Source organism: Plecotus auritus (assembly GCF_963455305.1).
Source record: "Plecotus auritus genome assembly, chromosome: 13".
Lineage (NCBI taxonomy): Eukaryota > Metazoa > Chordata > Mammalia > Chiroptera > Vespertilionidae > Plecotus > Plecotus auritus.
This window is the reverse complement of record NC_137779.1, coordinates 29,921,178-29,942,524: the sequence shown is the minus strand read 5'-3', so window position 1 is coordinate 29,942,524 and position 21,347 is coordinate 29,921,178. Positions and strand designations below refer to the sequence as shown.

The 21,347-nt window shown below is 69.2% G+C and overlaps 2 protein-coding genes across 3 annotated transcripts in view; both read left to right on the top strand.

Annotated features, from left to right (window-relative positions):
• CABIN1 (calcineurin binding protein 1) overlaps nucleotides 1–9,683 on the top strand; it is an 80,475-nt gene extending 70,792 nt beyond the window's left edge. For both annotated transcript variants that reach the window (XM_080650108.1, XM_080650107.1), the window contains exons 30-37: nucleotides 2,645–2,808; nucleotides 3,460–3,556; nucleotides 4,351–5,034; nucleotides 5,659–5,733; nucleotides 6,512–6,794; nucleotides 8,129–8,293; nucleotides 8,925–9,151; nucleotides 9,241–9,683. In XM_080650108.1, coding sequence (XP_080506234.1) covers nucleotides 2,645–2,808; nucleotides 3,460–3,556; nucleotides 4,351–5,034; nucleotides 5,659–5,733; nucleotides 6,512–6,794; nucleotides 8,129–8,293; nucleotides 8,925–9,151; nucleotides 9,241–9,381 — 1,836 coding nt within the window. In that variant the 3' untranslated portion in view covers nucleotides 9,382–9,683. The remainder of the gene's footprint in view (nucleotides 1–2,644; nucleotides 2,809–3,459; nucleotides 3,557–4,350; nucleotides 5,035–5,658; nucleotides 5,734–6,511; nucleotides 6,795–8,128; nucleotides 8,294–8,924; nucleotides 9,152–9,240) is intronic.
• Nucleotides 9,684–13,351: 3,668 nt separating this feature from the next.
• Nucleotides 13,352–20,899, top strand: SUSD2 (sushi domain containing 2). Its single transcript, XM_080649816.1, has 15 exons — nucleotides 13,352–13,459; nucleotides 14,573–14,780; nucleotides 14,959–15,110; nucleotides 15,492–15,659; nucleotides 16,006–16,180; nucleotides 16,294–16,495; nucleotides 16,672–16,757; nucleotides 16,834–17,102; nucleotides 17,179–17,322; nucleotides 17,421–17,579; nucleotides 18,542–18,790; nucleotides 19,180–19,452; nucleotides 19,554–19,730; nucleotides 20,144–20,246; nucleotides 20,352–20,899. The coding sequence occupies exons 1-15, from the start codon at nucleotides 13,384–13,386 to the stop codon at nucleotides 20,374–20,376; spliced, it is 2,466 nt and encodes an 821-aa protein (XP_080505942.1). The 5' UTR covers nucleotides 13,352–13,383; the 3' UTR covers nucleotides 20,377–20,899.
• Nucleotides 20,900–21,347: the final 448 nt, after the last annotated feature.

Here is a 21,347-nt window from a genome sequence, read left to right as displayed (position 1 = left end):
TTGCCTCGGCAGAGCCTTCGCAGCCCCGTTTTTGGGGGAGGAGAGCCAGCCTCGCCCCACCAGGAGCCTGGCCCGCGCCCCAGTGAGTGTGGGGTTGGTGACTTGCTGTTGCCCTTTCAGGGCAGAGAAGTGTCACCGCCTGCTCCCCTGTCCCCGTGCAGGGCTGGGCGCGCCTACCCACTTTGGCAGTCTCCAGGGCGAGGGGCCACGAGGATGCGGGGCCAGCCCTCCCCGAGCCTTGCTCAGGCTGGGCGCCTCGCCCGCTCAGCCAGGTGTGCGCTGGGGCCCCAGGGACGGACCCAGGGCTGAAGGACCCGCTCCTGTGTAGGACATATCCCCAGCCACAGACCCCCCCCCCCTCCCGCCCATTGGAGGGGCTGGCCCCCAGTGGTCCTGGCAGAGTCTTAGCGGGGCAGCAAGCAAGGAGGGCTTCAGGGAGGAGGTGGTGCCACAGCTGGGCAGAGGCGGCAGGAGGGCACCTGGAAAGGTGAGCACTGTGAGGTTCGCGGCCGTGCGAACGGGCGGTGAGTGTCCCGAGTTGAGGCAGGAGCGGTGTGAGCGCCCCACGGCTCAGACCGGCTGAGTGGGCACGGGGAACCCCGTGGGGCGGTCAGCAGGGAGGGAGGCCGCGCGTTGTCCTTTCCCAGCTGGCCCGGGCCTTGGCCCAGGCCGGGTGGATGGATCTGGGGGCAAGAGTAGAAGGAAGAGGCTGGATGAGGCCTGAGCTGGAGCAGGGGTTTAGGGGTACGAGGTGCAGGTTTGGGGTCCAGCGCAGTGTGAAGAAGGGGCCTTGTCTAGTAATTAACCAGAGATGGAACGGGTCCCCCAGGGCGGTGAGCTCCCCAGGTGTGCGGACCGAGGTGGGCACCCCCTTGCAGGCGTGGAGGGCAGACATTGAGGCCCAGATACCCCAAGTACCTGGAGCCTCCCAGGGCATTGGCACCATATCTGAGGCCCCCATGGCCCCTGCCTCTGCCCACCTCTCGGCCAGGTTGACCCCGAGTCCCTGGAGGCCGTCTCCAGCCCTCCTCCCTCCCCTCCCCCTCGCCTGTGCCCTGGCCGCTTGGGTATGGATGGCAGGGGTGGCATAGGAGGGGCAGGGCCACTTCCCAGGGAGGGGCCCAGAGAAGTCAATGCCCCCTCCTCACACCCACCCCAGACACGACCTGGGGGCAAATGTGGCCCTTTTCTCCTCCTTCCTGGTCGCTCCCTAGGAGGTATTCCGTGGGGTGTGGCTCTGTGGTTGAGTGAGACCCGGGATGCGGTCATGCCTGGGGCCCTGGCCCGCCCGGCACGCGCCTGTGGTGGCGGCACGAGGCTGGGCAGTGCTGCCAGCTTTCCTCCCTGCCGTTACCCCGGGGCCAGCGGCCGAGGCTTCCCTCTGATCTCCGGGGGGAGGCCCCACTGCGTGACCGACCCGAGGGCTCTGCGCTGCCCCTGGCGTCACTGCGCGAAGCTGTGTGAGGGCCACGCTGTCTGGAGGGCCTCGCAGGGCCGGGCCCTTCCTGCGGGCAACAGAGCAGCACCCTCCCGGCCGCTGCAGCAGAGCAGGGTGGGCTGCCGGGGCCACCTGGGGGCAGCCGCTCGGCCGTCCCGTCCTCTCCAGCGGCACCTTGCCCTGAGCTGCGGCGGAAGCCACACCTGCCGGGGGGGGGGGGGGGTGCAGCGCTGGTGTTCGTGCCCTGGGCCAGGGGGCCGCTGGGGCCTCCTCTGGCACTGCCGGGCGTGCGGGTGGCTGCCAGCTCCACTGCCCCCGCCCAGTGTGGAGTCCGCGGGGACTCGGCTGAGGGTTTCACGTCCTCCTGGTGCCGGGCTCCCCGCCCCGGCCTGCAGAGGGTGGGTGCCAGCGGGGAGGCAGCGTCCAGGGACAGGCCGTGTGGAGGAGGCAGGGTCGCTCACAGCCTGGGCCGTTCGGGGCCGCGATTTCTCAAGGGTGTTGGCCACGGGGCTGTCTGGGGCTGCCAGCCCTTCCAGGCCTCACGGTCCCTGTCCTGGTCCCAGGCCTGAGGCCCGCCCACAGGGTGCTCTCCGCTGGCTGTCAGCCACTCCCTGGCCCTCCTGGGGGCGGAGGGAGGTGAGGGGTGCTCCCAGCCCAGCCTTCCGACAGCGGGCAGGATGGGCAAGAAGTGGCGGAGGGAGGGGTCCTGGCCAGAGCAAACCGCGGACAAAGGCGCGTTAGCGGGAACGGAGCCTTCTGGAGCCGCAGGTCATTTCCTGCTTAAACCTGGGTTCCCTGACGCTGCTGGAGGGCGTGCGCGTGCGGGACGGGGTCCGCGCCTGCACCTGGCTGGCTGGTGGCTCCTGCCAAACGCTCACGCTCATGACAGCGACCTTTTGACCCTCAGTTTACCTCCCGGAATTGGGCTCCCTGCGGATCTGCGCCCGTGTGGGCGAGCGGGCACAGAGCTGCCTGCATGTGGCCGGTGGTGGCATTTGACCGGTTGTGACCCGCGTGCTTCCCGTAGGAGCAGAACACGTGTGGGGAGGCATTCAGAAGGGGGGGGCACAGCAGCGCGGGGACCCTTTCATGCCATTTGGGGGGGAAGCAGGGTGGGGTGGCCACACTTCCGCCCCCTTGAGCAGAGTCCCCTGGCTCCATGGCGGCTGCGGGGGCAGCCCTCCTCACCCCCCATTCACCCCGCAGGGCATCTGGCGGATCCCCGTGGACGAGATCGACCGGCCGGGCAGCTTTGCCTGGCACATGAACCGCTCCATCGTGCTGCTGCTCAAGGTGCTGGCCCAGCTGCGGGACCACGGCACCCTGCTGAGGGTGTCCTCCATGCTGCAGCGGACCCCGGACCAGGGCAAGTGAGTGCAGCGCGCGGCCCCTCTGCCCGGCGTCTGCGCCAGAGTCCAGGGCCCACACGCGCCACCCGCGCCCGACGCTGGGAGCACAGGCTCCTGTGCGGTTTGGCGTCCCAGTCTTTCCTCTCCTCCTGCCGCCCCCACCGTGGGCCCAGGGATGCTGCCAGGCCCGGGAACAGGTCAGGTCAGAGCTGGGGTCCCAGGTGAACGCCAGGAACGGCAGGCCAGGCACCAGGAGGGCCTGGGCCTCAGAGGCAACCAGGGATCCTCTACCAGAGAACGGGGGGACACCCGCCACGTGCAGGGAGTGGGGGTCCAGGAGAGACGCAGCTCACGTGGTCTGGCCCGGCTGTGGGTCCCCGCGCTGCCAGCAGCTGTCCCGGTGCCTGTGCCGCCTCCCCTCCTCGCCTTCTCGTTCCACTGCCCTGTGCCAGGCGCGGGGCGGGGCCTGGGGCGCACAGGTTTGTGGGGGAGAGGCCAGAGCCCCGTGCTCACTGAGCTGGCCCCCCCACTGCGAGCCCAGGACAGGCTCCTGGAGAGCAGCCCCGGCAAATGGGGGCGCCTGAGGGTCCAGCAGGTATGCGGGCAGCAGGGGCTGGGCCCCGCCCAGCAGTGCTGTGTGGCCCTGACGCTCTGCCGCGCCCTGTGCCGCAGGAAGTACCTGCGAGATGCCGACCGCCAGGTCCTGGCGCAGCGGGCCTTCATCCTGACGGTGAAGGTGCTGGAGGACTCGCTGAGCGAGCTCGCGGAGGTACCGCCCGCCCCCTGCCCCTCCCCGCCCCCCTCTCCTCCCGGGGTCCCGGTCCCGCCGTGCACTCCTACTGCCCTCCTGTCACCGCCTGTGAATGGCACCTCCTGCTGCCCCACATGGGAGTTGGACCGCAGTGCGCAAGCACGCAGCCGGGTGCCCACACGCGAGGCAGACGTGGGCTTGTGGTCAGTGAGGGCGACAGTGACGTTCCCCAGGCTGCTGCGCCCACGGTCCCTGTCCCAGCCCTGAGCCTGCCAACAGCAGCTGTAATGACAGAGCGTGGCAAAGCGGGCCGTCCCCTCGCCCCCGGCTCCGCTGGCTGAGCAGGGCTCTGAGCCCGGCCCCCGGTCCCTGCCCGCCCCCCGAGGCACGCGCAGTCCTCATCCGTTTCACAGCTGCGCACCAGAAGCCCAGGGGGTGGGCCACTGGCTTTGCAGATGGGACCTGAGCGAGAACAGTGCCCTGCATCGCCCCTGCCCAGTAGGACTGGCTGGGCTGGGGTGCAGGGTGCAGGGCCCAGGGCAGCCCCCTAGCCTCTCCCCCCGGCCTTTGCACGGGGGGCACGTGAGAGCCGCCCCCCTCCCCCACCCGGCACCCAGGGCTGCCCTGAGGCTCACGCTGGCCCGGCCCAGGCCGGTTTGCAGCCGGGCCCCTCCAGCCCCACTGCCCTCTCCAGGCTGGGGGTTCGCAGGCAGACGGGCAGAGCCAGAGTGGCCTTGGCCGGGCCAGCCTGGGGCCGGGTGCCTTTCGGTGGAGACACCGAGGCTGCCGTTTCTCCTTCGGCTTTCTCGTAGGGGTCAGAACACCCAGGGCCCAAGGCCTGCGGCCCCCCCGGAGCCAGGATGACCACCGACGTCTCCCACAAGGCCAGTCCCGAAGACGGCCAGGAGGGCCTCCCCCAGCCCAAGAAGCCGCCCCTGGCTGATGGCTCAGGGCCCGGGACCGAGCCAGGAGGCAGAGCGTGTCCCCTCAACCACCGGCCTGTGGTGGACGCAGGGGCCGGTGCAGACCAGGGCGGGGAGCGGAAGGACAAGGAGAGCCCCCGGGCAGGCCCCACGGAGCCCATGGACACCGGTGAGGCCGCCGCTCGCCGCCTGGACTCGGAGCGGGCGCTGCCCCAGCCGCTGGGCCGCCCCCCCCGGGATCGGGCCCCGGAGAGCCGGCCCGCCGAGCTGTCCCTGGAGGAGCTGAGCATCAGCGCCAGGCAGCAGCCCAGCCCGCTCACCGCCCCCCAGCCGGTGCCGGCCCCGGCCACGGCCGCCTCCGCCCCGGCCGCCTCCGCCCCGAGGGCAGGGGGCCACCCCGAGGAGCCGCCGCCGCGGCCCAGCCGCAAGAGGAAGCTCCTGGAGGACACGGAGTCGGGCAAGACGCTGCTGCTGGACGCCTACCGCGTGTGGCAGCAGGGCCAGAAGGGCGTGGCCTACGACCTGGGTCGCATCGAGAGGATCATGGCCGAGACCTACATGCTCATCAAGCAGGTGGGTGCGGGGTGGCGGCTGGGGTGTCCCCTGGCCCATGGAGCCGTCTGCCTCCCGGTGTCGAGGGCCTGGCTTGGGCATATTCGGCGTGGTCCCCACCACCCCCCGTCACTGTCCGAGGGTCCCTGCTCAGAGAAACAGCGAGCGTGTCGAGGCGCCGTGCTGTGTGCACCTGTACTTGTCACCACACCAATAGGACAGTAAAGACCCAGAAACACCCCCTTCAGCAAGTCTGTTCAGTTCCAAAGGGAAGAAGCCACTTGACAGAAACGGGATCAAGTCCAGGGAGGGAGACCGCTGAGGCCCCTCCTCAGAGCCCTGCCTGAGAGCGGAGGAGTCCTTCTTCCGACGGTGCCTGCCTCTTTAAAAAGATGCCGTAGGCACGCAGCTCTTCCTCCGCTCCAAGCAATGCCCGCCCGTCCGACGGTTCACTTGTCAGAGGCCTCCCCATACGCCACGGGGTCAGGTCCAGTCCCGGTCAGGACACACACAGGAAGCAGCCGTTGGCGTGGCCAGAGGGGCCAGAGCTTCGGTCCTAGGGGCAGACCTGGGGGCGGAGGTGCACCTGCCCAGGTCTCCCGGGGGGCTGGGCCGGGCCTCTGACTTGGGGTGTCCCCTGCTCAGGTGGACGAGGAGGCTGCGCTGGAGCAGGCTGTGAAGTTCTGTCAGGTGCACCTGGGGGCCGCCGCCCAGAGACAGGTGAGGCCTCCCCCCCCCCCCCCCCCCGCAGGGCCCTGTGGTCAGTGGGGCCGAGGGGAGGTGGGCAGAGGGAGCCGAGCCTCCGGCCCACGGGGAGCCCCTGACCACTGGCCTGTGGGGGGCCATCGTACAGCCCAGACCCACCTCGGAGTGTGACCTCAGCTTCCCCTCAGCTCCCTTTTCTGTGAAGGAGGACAGGGACCGGTGCTGCCCTCGCCCGGGCGTGCCTGCCCCCGGGAGACAGCAGTGTCCCGCCCACCCCCACGCGGGCTCGGGGCGACCCCACCGCATGGAGCGGGGGCGGATCTCAAGCAGCAGCAGTGTCAGAAGAGGCAGGTCCTGGGGCACTGGCCTGGCGAGGTGCCCCCAGCAGGCCTGAGGCTCACCCGACCGTACAGCCTCAGCAGGGGTCCCACCGCTCAGTGCAGGGCACCCGCCTCTGCTCAGGGCACCCGGCCCCTGTGGCTGTCCCCTCCTGGGGAGCTGTGCCGTCTCCCCGCCCCCGGAGGGTGAGCGCTCAGTAGAAGAGACGGGGGGTGAAGGCAGGGCGGCCCAGCGGGTAGAGAACCGAAGGCCTGTAGCGTCCTGTCAGGTCCCAAGGACGGCCCGGCACTGCAGCCCCCACCTCGGACACTCCATCCCGTGCCCAGGAGCCTCCTCGGGTCCCAGCAGGGTCCTCGGGGGCAGCGTGGGGCAGAGCGAGGCCGAGTGGGGCTGTGGGACAGCGCAGGCTCGGGGCTGCCCAGCCTGCCTTCCTCACCTCCCTTTGCCCTCACAGGCCTCAGGGGACACACCCACCACCCCAAAGCACCCCAAGGACAGTCGGGAGAACTTCTTCCCTGCGGCTGTGGCCCCCGCAGCCCCCGACCCGGTGCCAGCAGACCCTCTCCAACGTCCCGGCGACACCCACCCCAAGCCCCGGCCTGTGCTGCCGGCCGCCTCCGCCATCACCCCCTGCCCCCCCTCCGTGTCAGCCTCCACCCCAGACCCATCCAAGGACCCCGGGCCCCCCCAGCCACACAGGCTCGAGGCCACCCCCAGCATGGCCTCCCCCGGCCCCGGTGAGTCCAGTACCTGAGGAGTGGGGGGAGGGGGGGCAGGGCCCCCAGCTTCAGCCGCTCACCCCGGGGCACACCCTGCACCACCTCTCTGAACCCTGAACCTTCCCCCCGCCCCCACCCGCCTGCCTCAGTCTCCTGGTCTGTAGAGTGCAGTGAGGAGGGTGGGACCCAGCCCTGATTTGGCTGAGCCGTTATCTCTTTATCTTGGGATGAACAGATAAAGGGATAAAGTCCTAGGGGGGAGGCTTGGGGTGGGTGCGACCCTGTGCACACGTGACCTCACAGGCCTGTTGAGTGGGGGGCAGGGCGGGCTGATGGGCTCATGCAGGAGGGGGCCTGCCTCGTGGGCACGTGCCTGGCTGTGGGGCGCCATCTGTCCTTGGCAGGAGGCCTGCTCTCCCTGCCCCGGGCCCAGGAGGGCGCACAGGGGCCCAGGAGCTCCCCGCCGCGCTGTGTGCGGACAGTCTTGCGCTGATGGCCAGGCGGCAGTGAGGCCGGGAGTGGCCAGGCCTGCAGCAGGGCAGCCTCTGTCCTCGGGACCTGAGGCCACAGGCCGGGGCTGGGCTGGTCACGCCTGCCTGTGTCCACGCCTGCCTGTGTCGGGCACCAGGAGCGGTCGGTCATTCCTGCCGGGCAGGGCGGCCCCTCACCTGCGGGAGGAGGCGGGTGCTCCTGGAAGAGGGCCCTCCACAGGCAGAGCAGAGGGGAAGGGTAGGGGAGCTGGCCAGTGCGGCAGGGGCTTCTGGGCCCGAGTGAGCAGGAGGGGGGAGCAGGGTCAGGACCCGGACCCTGGAGAGGCCGGGGTGCAGCGGGGAGCGGAGAGGGCAGGGCCGGGGCCTGGGAGCAAGCCGACGGTGGCTAATGGCCTGGCTGCTGGCCATGGTGCAGTCTTCGTCCGTCGGGCCCATCCAGTCTTGGCTCGACCAAGGCCAGTTCCTGGCCCTGCCTCGTGCCAGGGAAGGTGTGGCCTGATGGGAGGGCACGGCGCCCGCACACCGCCCCCTCCAGTCTGGGCGTAGCAGTTCGTCGCACTTTCTGCTCGCCCTTCCTGTGAGCGGGGGTGGGGGCCCGTGGCCTCGGCGTGGCCACCCCCGTGCCAGGTGCCCACGGTCCAGGTGCGGGGAGGGGCGATGGCTTCCCGCCAGCAGCAGCCTGGCCTCACTAAGCCATTGTCCCAGAGGAGCCGCTGCTGGTCCGTGGGCCCCTTGGGGGCGTAGACAGCTGCCCCCCGCCCACCCCCGAGCAGGTCCCCTGTGGGTGTCCCCGGGCGTGGGGGAGGGCCCTGTGCCTCGGGCTGGGTGAGGCTGTAGCCACAGCCCGCTGTGTGCCCCCAGAGCGAGAAGAGCTGGCAGGAGGGGCAGAGGATGCCGGCTTCCCGCCCCCGGAGCCGCAATGCGCTGAGCAGGTGAAGACGGCCCCCCAGGGCCCCCCAGCAGAGCCACACGGCTGGCCTGCCACGGCCGCCCCCCATCCCGGTGCCGAGCCCACCGGTGGCCAGGGTAAGGCTTCGGAGGGCAGCCAGGGTGACTCCCCAGCAGCAGCGCCTCCCTCCCTTGGAAGGATGGGGGGTACAGGCAGGGGAGCCCCAGCTGAGGAGCCTGGTGGGGGTGGTGAGTAGGGAGGGGTAGGACAGGAGCCCCGAGAGTCCCTCTCCCACCCTCAGCTCCACAGGGGAAGCGAGGGCAGGCGGCGCCCCGGCCCAGCTGCTGATGGGGCGGAGGGGGGCCCTTGCCCAACGGGACCGGGAGGCAGGCACATGGGCGGGGCAGGCCGGCAGGGAGGGTGGCCAGTGGCCTGGTCAGAGCCCATTGCTGCCCGCCGCCCCACCCAGCCAGGCCCCGGGACTCCTCGGGCCGAGCCTCTCAGACCTGCTCGGAGGCAGGGCTGGCGCCGCCGCGCTGAGAGAGCTGCTCCTTATAAAGGCAGGGCTCAGAGGGACGTGGAGGCCGGCCAGGCTCCCACAGCTCCCCAGGGGCTGCCAGCGGAACCGCTGCCTCGGGCTCCGGCACACACAGCCATGCCGCCCGAGCGGGAGGGGACGGACCCCCTGGGCTCTGGGTCCGAACTGGGGAGGGGCGGGGAGGTAGGCCCTGGAGACCGAGCCAGGCTCAGCCCGTGGCCCATCCCCAGCGGCCAGCTCCAGGGTGCCCAGCAGTGGGAGTGCCCAGCCCCCCGAGGGCCACCTGGGCCAGGCGGAGCCCGGCCGGGCCAAAGCTCGCCCCCTGCCCAACATGCCGAAGCTGGTCATCCCCTCGGCCGCCACCAAGTTCCCCCCCGAGATCACCGTCACGCCGCCCACCCCGACCCTGCTCTCACCCAAGGGCAGCGTCTCGGAGGAGACCAAGCAGAAACTGAAGGTGACGGGCGGGCGGGGGCGGGCGGGGGCTGGGGCCGCGGGGGCCTGGGGCCGGCCGGCCGCCTGACCAGTGCCCCGCCCGGTCTGCAGTCAGCCATCCTGTCCGCCCAGTCGGCTGCCACCGTGCGGAAGGAGAGCCTGTGCCAGCCGGCGCTGGAGGTCCTCGAGACGTCCAGCCAGGAGTCCTCGCTGGACAGCGACACGGACGAGGACGACTACATGGACATCTGAGGGCCGCCCGCCACGCCCGGCCCCGCGCACCCCCAGCTCCCGGGCCTCCCTCCCACGGGGCCTCCTCCCTGCCCGCCCGGGTTGGGGGGCTGGCCCCACCAAGGGGCCGGGGAGGCCCAGCTCAGCCGCGAGGAAAGGACGGCGATGGTGGGAGCTGGCACCGCGGCCGCCTTGTCTGTGGAATGCTGACTCACTGCCCAGCCCAGCCGGGCCGCGGCCAGGCCAGCGACAAGCGGGCCCTGCCCGTGTCAGGTCCCTCACTCCCTTTTTTGGGTTTCTTTTCTAATAAAGATGCAGCTGTTCCTTTTGTGTCTTTGTTCACCTGGGGCTCCCTCGGCCGATGGCTGTCAGAGTCCCCAGGCTCCTCCCATCGGCCTGCTGCAGCCCCCAGGTTCCCAGGTCCTTCCGATGAGGCGAGCCAGACCTGGAAGGGGGTGAGGAGGCCCCTTGAGGACACGGGTGAGGGCTGGTCCCTCTGCTGTGGGGATCGGGGAGGCCAGGGGGCAGGCAGGGCCCAGGCTGTGCTGAGGAGCTGGCTTGCACCCCAATGTGGTGGGGCCCTAGGGGTTCCTGAGGCGCCGGGGCTGTGTCAGGAAGGGCCCCCCACACGCCCTCTCACAGGACCAGCCACACGAGTGGGGCTCCTGCCAGATACAAAGGTGGTTGGGCGCTGGCCCTTGCACCAGAAGGTCGCAGTCCCCAGTCAGGACACAGGCCAGCCAACCGACGTCTCTCCCTTCCTCTTCCTAAAACATCCCCTGGCCCTGGCTGGTGTGGCTCAGTGGGTGGAGCGTCGGCCTGCAGACTGCAGCCCCGGGTTCGATTCCCAGTCAGGGCACAGGCCCGGGTTGGGGGCTCGATCCCCAGTAGGGGCCGTGCAGGAGGCAGCCGATCCATGGTTCTCGCTCATCATCGCTGTTTCCCTCTCCCTCCCTCTCGGAAATCAATAATAAATAAATAAGTAAATAGAAGCACGCAGCTCCGGTGCCGGGCTAGGAAGGGGAAATGGCGCCTTCCTTTCTCCTGGTCCTCGGACCGCTTCCTGGGAACGGCCGGGCGTTTCCAGGGCCTTCCAGCGGCACACCTCCACCCGCCCCTCACCCCCCACCGGCCTTCCCTAACCCGACCCCAGGAACACCTGGACCCGGGCTGAGGCCCCGCGCCAGCCCCCAGGCTGGGTGTCCGGGCCGCTCCCCGGTCAGGGCCTCTGTGCCCACCCGCCGGCCCGTTAGCCCAAAGGGGACCCGGCCCCCAGCGGGTCTGCCTCGGCCCGGCGTGCGGTTCCCGATCTCCTACAGGAAAGGTGATTTTGAGGGAACGCTTCTTAGAGCCGGGGCCAGCGAAGCATGGATGGCTCAGCAGACAGAGGAGCCCAGGCTGGGCCGTTGGGGCTCCGTGGGAAGGGGGAGGGGAGGGGGAGGGAAGGGGGCCTGGGAGACAGTTCAGGGGGGAGCCTGGGAGGAGCTGCTGCCGCCTATTGCTCCCCTGGTCGCAAGTCTCTGGGGACCCTTAGGGTTAGGAGGTTGGTGCCTGTGGGGGGAGAAGAGGAGGAAGGGAAAGGCGTGGGTGTGGGCGTGCTCCTAGGGGCGCCACGCTGCGCTCCTGGAGAGTTTTCTTGGCCTTTCATTTGATGTTAATCCTCACCTGAGGATATTTTTTCCAGTGATTTTCAGAGAGAGTGGGAAGGAGAGAGAGCGAGAGAGAGAGTGAGAAACATCGATGTGAGAGAGACACATCGTAGGCTGCCTCCCCGACCGGCCCTGACCGGGGCCAGGATCGAACGGTTAGCGGGCCGGCGCTCTAACCACGGAGCACACCGGTCAGTGCTGTTTTGAGAGTTTGCCAAAGGCTGGGAGCGCAGGGGCTGATGACTAGAAGATGTCTCGGCTTTCCAGCTGGGAGCCTTCAGGGCCCCGGTCTCTGCCGACCGGAAAGCACCAGGTGTCATCAGTCATTGCCACGGGTCCTGGTTTTGCTGCTTTTCTGGGCCCGGAGCTGCACTAACCTAGCTGTTATCTGTTGGGCGGAAAGGTCATGGCCCTCTGTCTACACCGCATGAGCAGCGATATGAAAGGTCAGGGGGTCTCTCTGCCTCTGTTCTCCCATCCCACTTGCCAAGGAATTTTCCTAGCTTCTTCCGAACCTGCCTCATGCCCACAGGAGGTGCCCAGGCCCCCAGCAGCCCAGCTGGGAGGTGTGTTTCCATCCCCCCAACACTGGCTTCCCGGGTGCCTGCAGGTGCCACCTCTCTGGCGCAACTCCGGCTCGCCCGCCACTCGAGAGGGGCGGTGCCCGGGGAACAGGCTGGCAGACCCGGAGGCGGAGCCGGTCACAGCCCAGGGTCTAAGCTCCTGCCCCAGCTCCTGGCGAGGAATCCAGTGGACTTCTCGCAACTCGACGGCACCCTTTAATTTTAAAAGTTTTAATAAATGTCACTCCAATATTCAAAACAGAGAAAGTGAGCGCATCAACGTCATTGAAGAAACCAGTTTTACCTGCAGCAGCGATTCCTTGCTTAACATCCAGGACTGATCCTCTGCGGACGAACAAACAACAGTAAAATAAAAACCTCGTCCAAGTGTTAATGGCAACTGTATCTGCTTTAAGGCTTTCAGGACTTCTAGATCCTGATCAAGGTTAATGGTTAAATATGGCAATCCCCGCCCTGGCCGGTGTGGCTCAGTGGATAGAGCGTTGGCCTGCGGACTGAAGGGTCCCAGGTCCGATTCCGGTCGGGGGCATGTACCTTGGTTGCGGGCACATCCCCAGTAGGAGGTGTGCAGGAGGCAGCTGATCGATGTTTCTAACTCTCCCTCTCCCTTCCTCTCTGTAAAAAAATCAATAAAATATATTTTAAAAAAATAAATAAATATGGCAATCCCCTATCCAGTGGTCGGCAAACTCGTTAGTCCACAGAGCCAAATATCAGCAGTACAACGATGGAAATTTCTTTGGAGAGCCAAATTTTTTTAAACTTAAACTTCTTCTAACGCCACTTCAAAATAGACTCGCCCAGGCTGTGGTATTTTGTGGAAGAGCCATCCTCAAGGGGCCAAAGAGCCGCAGTTTGCCAACCACGGCCCTATCCTAAAAAGGCATCTGATTTTAATGGAATTAAGACCAACTACTCCTGATCTGTTAGTGACACACACGGTGGTCCCACTGTGCTCCTGTCTGACAGGTGGGAGGCTGAGACGATGGCTCTGGGGGGGGGGGGACGGTCAGTCTGCACACCCAGCCCCGGGGACCTGCCGCCTCACCTATACCGCCAGGAGGCAGGGCGACACGGAGGTTATGCAAACTCCGGAGTGACTGCCCGGCGAGGTGGGGCTGGGACGCTTCTCTCCAGAATCCCGGGCTCTGGTCCTATTCCCCACCCGGGCCCATCCCTCCCCAATCACCACCTCCCTTGAGATCGCAGCCAGCAAAACTGGATGGAACCTTTCAACTCCCACCCACCTACCCCCACCCCATGCCCCGGGGCCCTCCTTCAGGGCCCAGGCACCTCCCTGCAGGAAAACTGAGGCCTAGAGGTGGGGCCTCCGCTGGAGTGGAATCCTGAGATCCCAAGGGCAATCCCGCCTGACCCCCTCCCCCCACCCCCAAAGCTCTGGCCCTTCCGGGAGCCTCCCCGGGCCACTCAGCAGGCGCCAGGGTTGGGATCCAGCGGTCAGAGCCCCAGCCTCTGGACATCCGGCTCCTTTGGCCCCAGAGGTCTGGCCGCCGGGGCCGGGCCCCACCCCCGAGTCCCAGGCCGGCCAGGAAAGTGCTAACGGCGCAGATGGGGCCCTGCTGGCGCGCACAGGCACCTGTGGACTTTGAGAGGGACCCAGTGAGGGTCCGGCGGGTCTGGGCGGGGTGAGGCGGGCAGGGCGGGGCGTTGGTGCAGGGCGGGGCGGGCGGGGCGGGCGGGGAGGGCGGGGCGGGCTCTGGAACTCAGCCGGCCTGCAGCCTCCCAGCCTCCCAGCACTGCTGCACCACCGGCTGCAGACACGCTGCACCATGAAGCCGCTCCTGCTGCGCTGGGCCCTGCTGCTGCTCGCGACGGCCCCCGGCCCCAGCCCCTGGCCCGTGGCAGGTATGTCCCACCCCGTCTTCCTGTCCCCCCGTCTGTCCATCTGTCTGTGGCAGACAGTCCCAGAGCAGATGCCCCTCCGGGCTCAGCCTCGGACCATCTGTCAGACTAGCTGTGGGCAGTACTGGGGGCCGTGGGAAGAAATTGGGGGTTCCAGGGTCAAGGGGCCACCCTGGGAGCCGGGAGGCATTGCTGCCCGGGAGGGGAGTAGCTAGGCAGGTGGCAGGCTCAGAAAGCCCTTGGCCTGAACCCCAGCCCTGATGGAGGGTGTGCTTGACCTCGGAGGAGCCCCCTTTAGTCCCACTCCCGCCCCCCACCGCCTGCCCCTGCCCTCTGGGCAAGGCTAGAGGTCACGGGCCTCCAGACCTGGGCCGGGCCGTCCCTGTCTCCCCAGCAGAGAAGAGCCGCCACCTATCTCCCCGGCATCACTCAGCCCCACCTCCGGGAGCCGCCAGCTCATCCTCAGTCAATAAATATTTATTGGCCCTCTGGGTGGAGGGTGGCCACGGGGGAGGCTCAGCCCAGGCCTGACCTTGGACTGTCCCCTTTAGGGGGTGACCCCAGCCTCAGCACCTCTACCAAGTCGTGCAGACAGGTCCCTGGGGCCAGTGAGGGTGCATCAGCTCCGGACTTGGTGGCGGAGGGGGCCTCCTGCACGCCCCCTACTGGGGATGGAGCCTGGAACCGGGCATGTGCCCTGACAGAATCGAACCCGGGACCCTTCCTTCCGTCTGCAGGCCGAGGCTCTATCCCCCTGTCCTTCTGTCCCCCTGTCTGTTCATCTGTCTGTGGCAGCCAGTCCCGGAGCAGATACCAAACCTGCTGGGGCTGGGGCTCCTCCCGACGCCACAGAGTTGTACCTCTGGAGGCATTTGCCCTTCCTCCCCTCGTGCTAGCCCGTCGCTCGGTGAACTGCTGGGTGACCTGCATGAGAATCACCCGGCCACAGGCCCTGTGGGTGTCCACTGTCCACGTACAACCCCGGCCGCCTTCTGCCGGGCACGCTCCTCTCTAATGGGCTCCCGGAAACACACGGGGCCTACAGGAATGGCGGGGGGGGGGGGGGGGGAGGGGGCGCCTCCGCCGGGAACAGCTGCTCAGGACCCTCTTCTCCAGGGGCCCAGGGGACCTGCTCCAACCGCTGTGGGGACCGGGGCAGCCTGTGCTCCTGCCACCCGACCTGCACCGGCCTGGGCAACTGCTGCCCCGACATGCGGGACTTCTGCCTGGAGATCCAGCCCTACTCGGGCTCCATGATGGGCGGCAAGGACTTCCTGGTGCAGCACCTCCAGTGGTCCAGCCCCACCGAGGCCGTGATCTGCAGGTGGGAGCGCGAGGGGCCGCCGCGCATGCTGGGGGCCCCGCCCCGCCCCCCGCCCACGTGCTGGGTGGAGCCCTGAGAACCCAGGATGGGGACAGCGGGCTGCATGGGTCCCCCAGGGAGCTCAGGGGCCCGCCGCCCAGCCTGGCCCGGCCTCTCCCGCCACCTCTGCCCTCCACAGGTTTAAGGAGAGTGTCCAGACCCTTGGCCACGTGGACTCCTTGGGCCGCGTCCACTGTGTGTCACCCCTGCTCTACGAGACGGGCCGCATCCCCTTCACCATCTCCATGGACAACGGCCGCTCCTTCCCGCGATCGGGCACCTGGCTGGCTAGTGAGCACCCCTTGCTGGTCCGGGCCCGCGCCCCGCCCCGTGGGGACTGTCCCGGTGCTGATCTATGCGCACCCCGCCCTGCTACTCAAGCCGAGCCAGTCCCTCCAGAGGCCCCGCCCGACACAGGGATTTGGGTTCCCGAGCTCCTCCCCCATCCCCGTGGCATCCAGACAGGTGTCTCCGCCCAGAGGGTGTGGGGGCCCCAGGGGCACCCCAGAGTGCTGGGCCAGGCCAGGGGGGGGGGGCCCCGCTCTCCCAGCCTCTGTCCTTTCCTCCCACTGTGAGGGGCCGGGGGTCCCCGAGGCCCTTAGAGCCCCAGGGGCTCCTGCCCTGGACTCCCCGGGCCCCAGGGCCCCCCTTACCTCCTCTCCCTCTGCTCAGTGCACCCCAGCAAAGTGTCGGATTCAGAGAAGAGCCAGCTGGTGAACGAGACCCTCTGGCAATACTACGGCACCCCGGGCTCCGGGGGCAACCTCTCGCTCACCTGGAACGCCTCGGCCCTGCCCAGCAGCGCCGTCAACATCGAGCTGTGGGGCTACGAGGAGACAGGTGGGCCCCTGCCGGCTGCTCGCAGGAGGAGGGAAAGGGAATCCCCGGAGGGGGAAGCCCCAGCAGGGACCGCAGTGAGGACAGTGTGGACCCGGAAGGGGAACTGGCAGGGGCGTGAGGGCGGAGGGAACAGTGCGGGGGCCGGGGGGCGGGGATGCCTGGCCTCCCGGTAACAGAAAGGCTGCTGCCCCCTCCTCTCTGAGTCCTGGGTCTGGCCCGGAGCAGGGACAGTGACCCTGAGTGCAGGGGCAGGAGGGGGTTGTGGGAGCAGCGGGTCCCCCACGCCTCCTCTGCCCCGGGGGTCCTCGGCCGGGGTGCAGGGCTGATGGGGGCCTCTCTCCCTCAGGGAAGCCATACTCAGGGGAGTGGATGGCAAAATGGTCCTACCTGTACTCTCTGGACACCAACACCCCCAACTCCGGCTCCTTCACCTTCGTGCCCAAGCCCGCGCCCCAGAACTACCAGAGGTGGGAGCTGGGGGCGCTGAGGATCGTCAGCAGCAAGCACCACGCGGGCGCCAAGTAAGGACGCGCGGAGGCCGGGAGGGCCGCTGCCCGCTGCCCGCTGCCCGCACCTCACCTGGCAGGAGGCCGGGCAGCCGGGGGAGGCAGCCCTTACCGTGTGCGTCTCGCAGGGACGTGCAGGCACTCTGGAGCAACGAGCACGCCCTGGCCTGGCACCTGGGCCAGGACTTCCAGGCCGACCCGGTGGCCTGGGCCCGCAAGCAGTGCCAGGCCTGGGAGGAGCTGGAGGACCAACTGCCCGACTTCCTGGGGGAGCTGCCCGACTGCCCCTGCACCCTGGCCCAGGCCCGGGCCGACTCCGGCCGCTTCCACGTGAGTCCCCACCCGGGCCGGGGCCCAGGGACCAGCGAGGGTGCACGTGGGGCCAGGACCACACAGGCTGGGCAGACGGAGGCCCCTGGAGGTGGGGCCGGGGTCCGAGGGCCCTGGTGGGAGCCGAGCTGGGAGATGGGCCTGGCAGAGCCTGACAGCCACCCGCCGCTCTGCAGACGGACTACGGCTGTGACGTGGAGCGGGGCAGCGTGTGCACCTACCACCCGGGGGCCGTGCACTGCGTGCGCTCCGTGCAGGCCAGGTGAGCCCGGGTGGTCCCTGGGGGCGGGGCCCGGGGGCGGGGTGCCCGCTGCTGGCTGACCTGCCCGGCCCCCCAGCCCCCGGTACGCCGCCGGCCAGCAGTGCTGTTACACCAAGGAAGGCACGCAGATCCTGACGGCCGACAGCACCAGCGGCAGCACCCCGGATCGCGGCCACGACTGGGGCTCACCCCCCTTCCGTGCCCCGCCCCGCGTGCCCGGCCTCTCCCACTGGCTCTACGACGTCATCAGCTTCTACCACTGCTGCCTCTGGGCGCCCGACTGTCCCCGCTACATGCGCCGGCGGCCCTCCAGCGACTGCCGCAGCTACCGGCCCCCTCGCCTCGGTGGGTGCCCGGCAGAGCGGGGGGCCCGGGGCAGGGCCCGGCGGGGGGCGGCCCGCTGACCCTCCACTGTCCACAGCCTCTGCTTTCGGGGACCCGCACTTTGTCACCTTCGATGGCGCCAATTTTACCTTCAACGGGCGCGGCGAGTACGTGCTGCTGGAGTCGGCGCTGACCCGCCTGAGTGTGCAGGCCCGCGCCGAGCCCGGGATGACGGCCGAGGGTGAGGCCGGGGCCCAGGGGCTGGGGCGGCTCAGGGTCACCCGGCTGGGGAGCTGCAGCTGAGTGGGCCCGTTCTGCACGCCCCCCCCAACCCCCCAGGCGTGCAGGCGCGAGGCACCGGGCTGACCGCTGTGGCCGTCCAAGAGGACAACTCGGACGTGGTGGAGGTGCGGCTGGTGGGCGGGGCGGGGCCGCTGCAGGTGCTGCTGAACCAGGAGGTGCTCAGCTTCGCCGAGCAGAACTGGATGGACCTGAAGGGTGAGTGGGCGGCCAGGCAGGTTGCCCGTCCCGACACCCGGCTCTTCCACCCGGGCCTCCCGCCTCTCCCGGCCTCCCGCCTCTCCCGGCCTCCCGCCTCTCCCGGCCTCCCCGCCTCTCCCGGCCTCCCGCCTCTCCCGGCCTCCCCACCTCTCCCGGGCCTCCCGCCTCTCCCGGCCTCCCCGCCTCTCCCGGCCTCCCCACCTCTCCCGGCCTCCCGCCTCTCCCGGGCCTGCTGGGGACAGGGCTGTGTCCAGGGTCCAGATGTGGAGATGGAGCCACAGGCAGCCCTCTTTACTGCACCCCTCCCCCCCCACCTGAAGTGCCCTGCCAGGGCGGCTGTGGGCAGACATGGCTCTAGGATCCTAGAGCGAAGTCCGGCCTGGAGAACCTGGTCTGGTCCTCAGCCTTCACGCCCAGGGAGCCCTTGACCCCCGCCCCCCTCCCTGGTCAGAGTCCGGAGATGCCAGGACGGGGGTGCGTCCTCCCTGGAACCGGAGGAGCTGGGAGCTGCCATGCTCCCGGGAAGCTGGCTGGGGGCTGAGGAGCAGCCGCTCCCTGTCCACCCCCTGCCCTCCCGGTGCCGCGGCCTCAGGGAGTGAATGAGTGAAATGGCTCCCGGCTGGGGGCGTGGGCGCGTGGGACGGCTGTGGGCACTGAGAATGCAGGGACCCTGGCAAGGGCAGAAGCTGCTGCCTCCCAGTCAGGGATGGAGGGCCAACAGGCAACCCCACGCATGGCCTCAGATCGGGGGGGGCGGGGTGTCTCTTCAGGGCCTGGGCACCCCCGATCAGCAGGGGCTGGGGGTCCCGGTACGGTGTGGGCCCGGCGTGGAGTCCCAGGAGCAGCGCTGGTCCTGGGGCGCTGTCCTTCCCCGGAAGCCCAAGGATGCAGGCCCACCCATCCTGGGGGGGCGGGGTCACAGGGCCCACAGGAGGCTGACCCCACACCACCTGTGCCAGGCATGTTCCTGTCGGTGGCCGCCGGGGACAGAGTGTCCATCATGCTCTCGTCGGGGGCGGGCTTGGAGGTCAGCGTCCAGGGCCCCTTCCTGAGCGTGGCCGTCCTGCTGCCGGAGAAGTTCCTCACCCACACGTGCGGCCTCCTGGGGACACTCAATGACAACCCCGCCGACGACTTCACGCTGCGCAACGGCCAGGTCCTGCCCCCCACTGCAAGCTCCCGGGAGCTGCACCGGTTTGGGGCTGACTGTGAGTGACGGGGCCCACGCTGGGGGGAGGAGCGTAGCAGGGCGGGGTCAGTGCAGGGAGGGGACCCCAGGTCCACACCCCCAGCCAGGAGACCCCAGGCCCACACCCCCAGCCAGGAGACCCCAGGCCCACACCCCCAGCCAGGAGACCCCAGGCCCACACCCCCAGCCAGGAGACCCCAGGCCCACACCCCCAGCCAGGAGACCTCAGGCCCACACCCCCAGCCAGGAGACCCCAGGCCCACACCCCCAGCCAGGAGACCCCAGGCCCACACCCCCAGCCAGGAGACCCCAGGCCCACACCCCCAGCCAGGAGACCCCAGGCCCCCACCCCCAGCCAGGAGACCCCAGGCCCACACCCCCAGCCAGGCCTGCCTCGTGTCTCCCCAGGGGCCGTGAGGAACGCCTCCTCCCTGCTCACCTATGACTCTCGGCTCCTGGTCAACAACTTCCTGTACGGGCCCAAGCATGACCCCACCTTCCAGCCCCTGTTCCCCGAGGAGATGCCCCTCAGCCCCAGGCAGGCCGCCGAGGCAGCCGAGCTGTGCGGGGACGACCACTTCTGCAGCTTCGACGTGGCCGCCACCGGGAGCCTGAGCGTGGGCAATGCCACCCGGGCGGCCCACCAGCTGCACCAACGGCATGTGCAGAGTCTGCAGCCTGGTGAGGGGGGCAGGGCGTCGCGGGGAGGGGCAGGCGCCTTGCACGGGGACAGGGCCTCCCAGCGGCTCACGGTTGTCATCTGCACCCTGTCTCCGCCCCAGTGGTGTCCTGCGGCTGGCTGGCCCCGCCCCCCAATGGGCGAAAGGATGGCACCCGCTACCTGATGGGCTCCACTGTCTTCTTCCACTGCGACAACGGCTACAGCCTGGACGGGGCAGAGGTCAGCCACTGCCAGGCCGACGGCACCTGGTCTAGGCCCACCCCGACCTGCCGGCCAGGTGAGGAAGCCCGGCCCCCTGGTCCTACGACCCCTGCTGCCCAACCCCGTAAGACCCCGCCCACACACTTGCCACGCCCCGGCCAGCCCGGCCCCGCCCACATACTTACCACGCCCCGCCCAGCATGGCCCCGCCCACACGCTTGTCACGCCCCGCCCTGCCCCGCCCACACACTTGTCACGCCCCGCCCAGCATGGCCCCGCCCACACACTTGTCCCGCCCCCAGGCCCCGCCCACACAATTGCCCCCGCCCCGCCCGCACACTGGCCCCACCCTCCTGGTCCGGCCCCGCCCACACACTGGCCCCGCCCCTCCCACAGTGGCCCCGCCCACGTTCTTTGCCCAAGCGCTCATGACCCCGCCCCACTCCGCGCTCCGCTCCGGGCCGCGCTGACCTCCCGCCCCCTCCCCAGGCCGGAGCCACGCCGTGCTGCTGAGCATCATCTTTGGAGGCCTGGCCACGGTGGCTGTGGTCACACTGATCTACGTGCTGCTGCGACGCAGGAAAAGCCGCACGTGAGACCCGCCCCCACGGTCCTGCCCCCGCTCGGCTCCCTGGCCCCGGGGCCCCCTGCGCTGGTGGGATGGCGGAGCCTGCTCTAGCCCTCTTCTCTGTTGCAGGACCACCTGGACTTCGAGGCCCTGAGAGGGGCACTCTGCACCCGGCCAGGCCACCTGGGGCCGAAGACCAGCCTCCCCGGAGCAAGGCCCCAACTCCCGAGCGCGCCAAAGCCTGGCACCTGGGCCCAGATGCCTGACCACCGTGGTCCCGAGGCAGGGCCCTGCTCTGCCACCTCGGCCCGGACCTCTGACTGTGCACTCCCGAGCCCGTTTCCCCAGACTCCAGGCCCCATGGCCCTGAGCTCTAACAGCTGCCTCCCAGCCCCAGCCCTCCAGCGTCTGGTACTCAACTGTCAATACCTCATCCCGGCGCCCGATGCCTGATATACGGGCACCTGGTGCCCCAACACTCAGCTGCCTTGATCCTCAGCCCCTGGGCCCAGCCACCATGGCAGGTGGGCCCAGGCCAGGGCATGGCGAGGTCGCAGGACCCCTAGCCAAGAGTCACCCTCTGAGCGCCAGGCTTGTAACCGACGCCCTGAAATGTCACGGAAACAGCCCGCGTGCCTGTAACAGGAGAAAACAAGGCCGTGCTGCCCCGCCCTGGCGTCCCGTGTTCGTGCTGTGCTTTGGTTCCAGAGAGTTCCACATGCCCCTCAGGGTCCAGAGCGTCCTGGGTCAGGTCCCTCCTTGGCCTCCGTCCCTCCGTCCGAGAAGTGGGTTGAGACAGGGACCCCTGGTGGCGTGGGGAGGAAGGGGGTGGTGTCTGGGATGCCTCCCTGGGTGGCCAGGAGATGAGACGATGAGACGGATGGAGCCAGCCTGCCCTCCCCAGTCCCACCACCTGCCCCTTCACCTGCAGAAAGCTGGCCCTGGGTCCCCCACCCTGTCCCGGCAGTGCCCCGAAGCTGGTGGCATGCCCAACGTCCTCTGACCCGGGTCCATGTTCTGGGTCCCCGGACACGCCACCCAGGAGAGTCCAGACGCTGAACACGGAGCACAGGGCCATGCCACTGCTGCCCCCTTGAGCCCCGGCCCCTCTTCCAGGGCCAGGCG

Coding starts and splice junctions, on each gene's coding strand:
- SUSD2 (XM_080649816.1), top strand. CDS start 13,384: ATGAAGCCGCTCCTGCTGCGCTGGGCCCTGCTGCTGCTCGCGACGGCC. Junction 15,111..15,491: donor ATCGGGCACCTGGCTGGCTA/GTGAGCACCCCT, acceptor CCCTCTGCTCAG/TGCACCCCAGCAAAGTGTCG. Junction 19,453..19,553: donor TGTGCAGAGTCTGCAGCCTG/GTGAGGGGGGCA, acceptor TCTCCGCCCCAG/TGGTGTCCTGCGGCTGGCTG.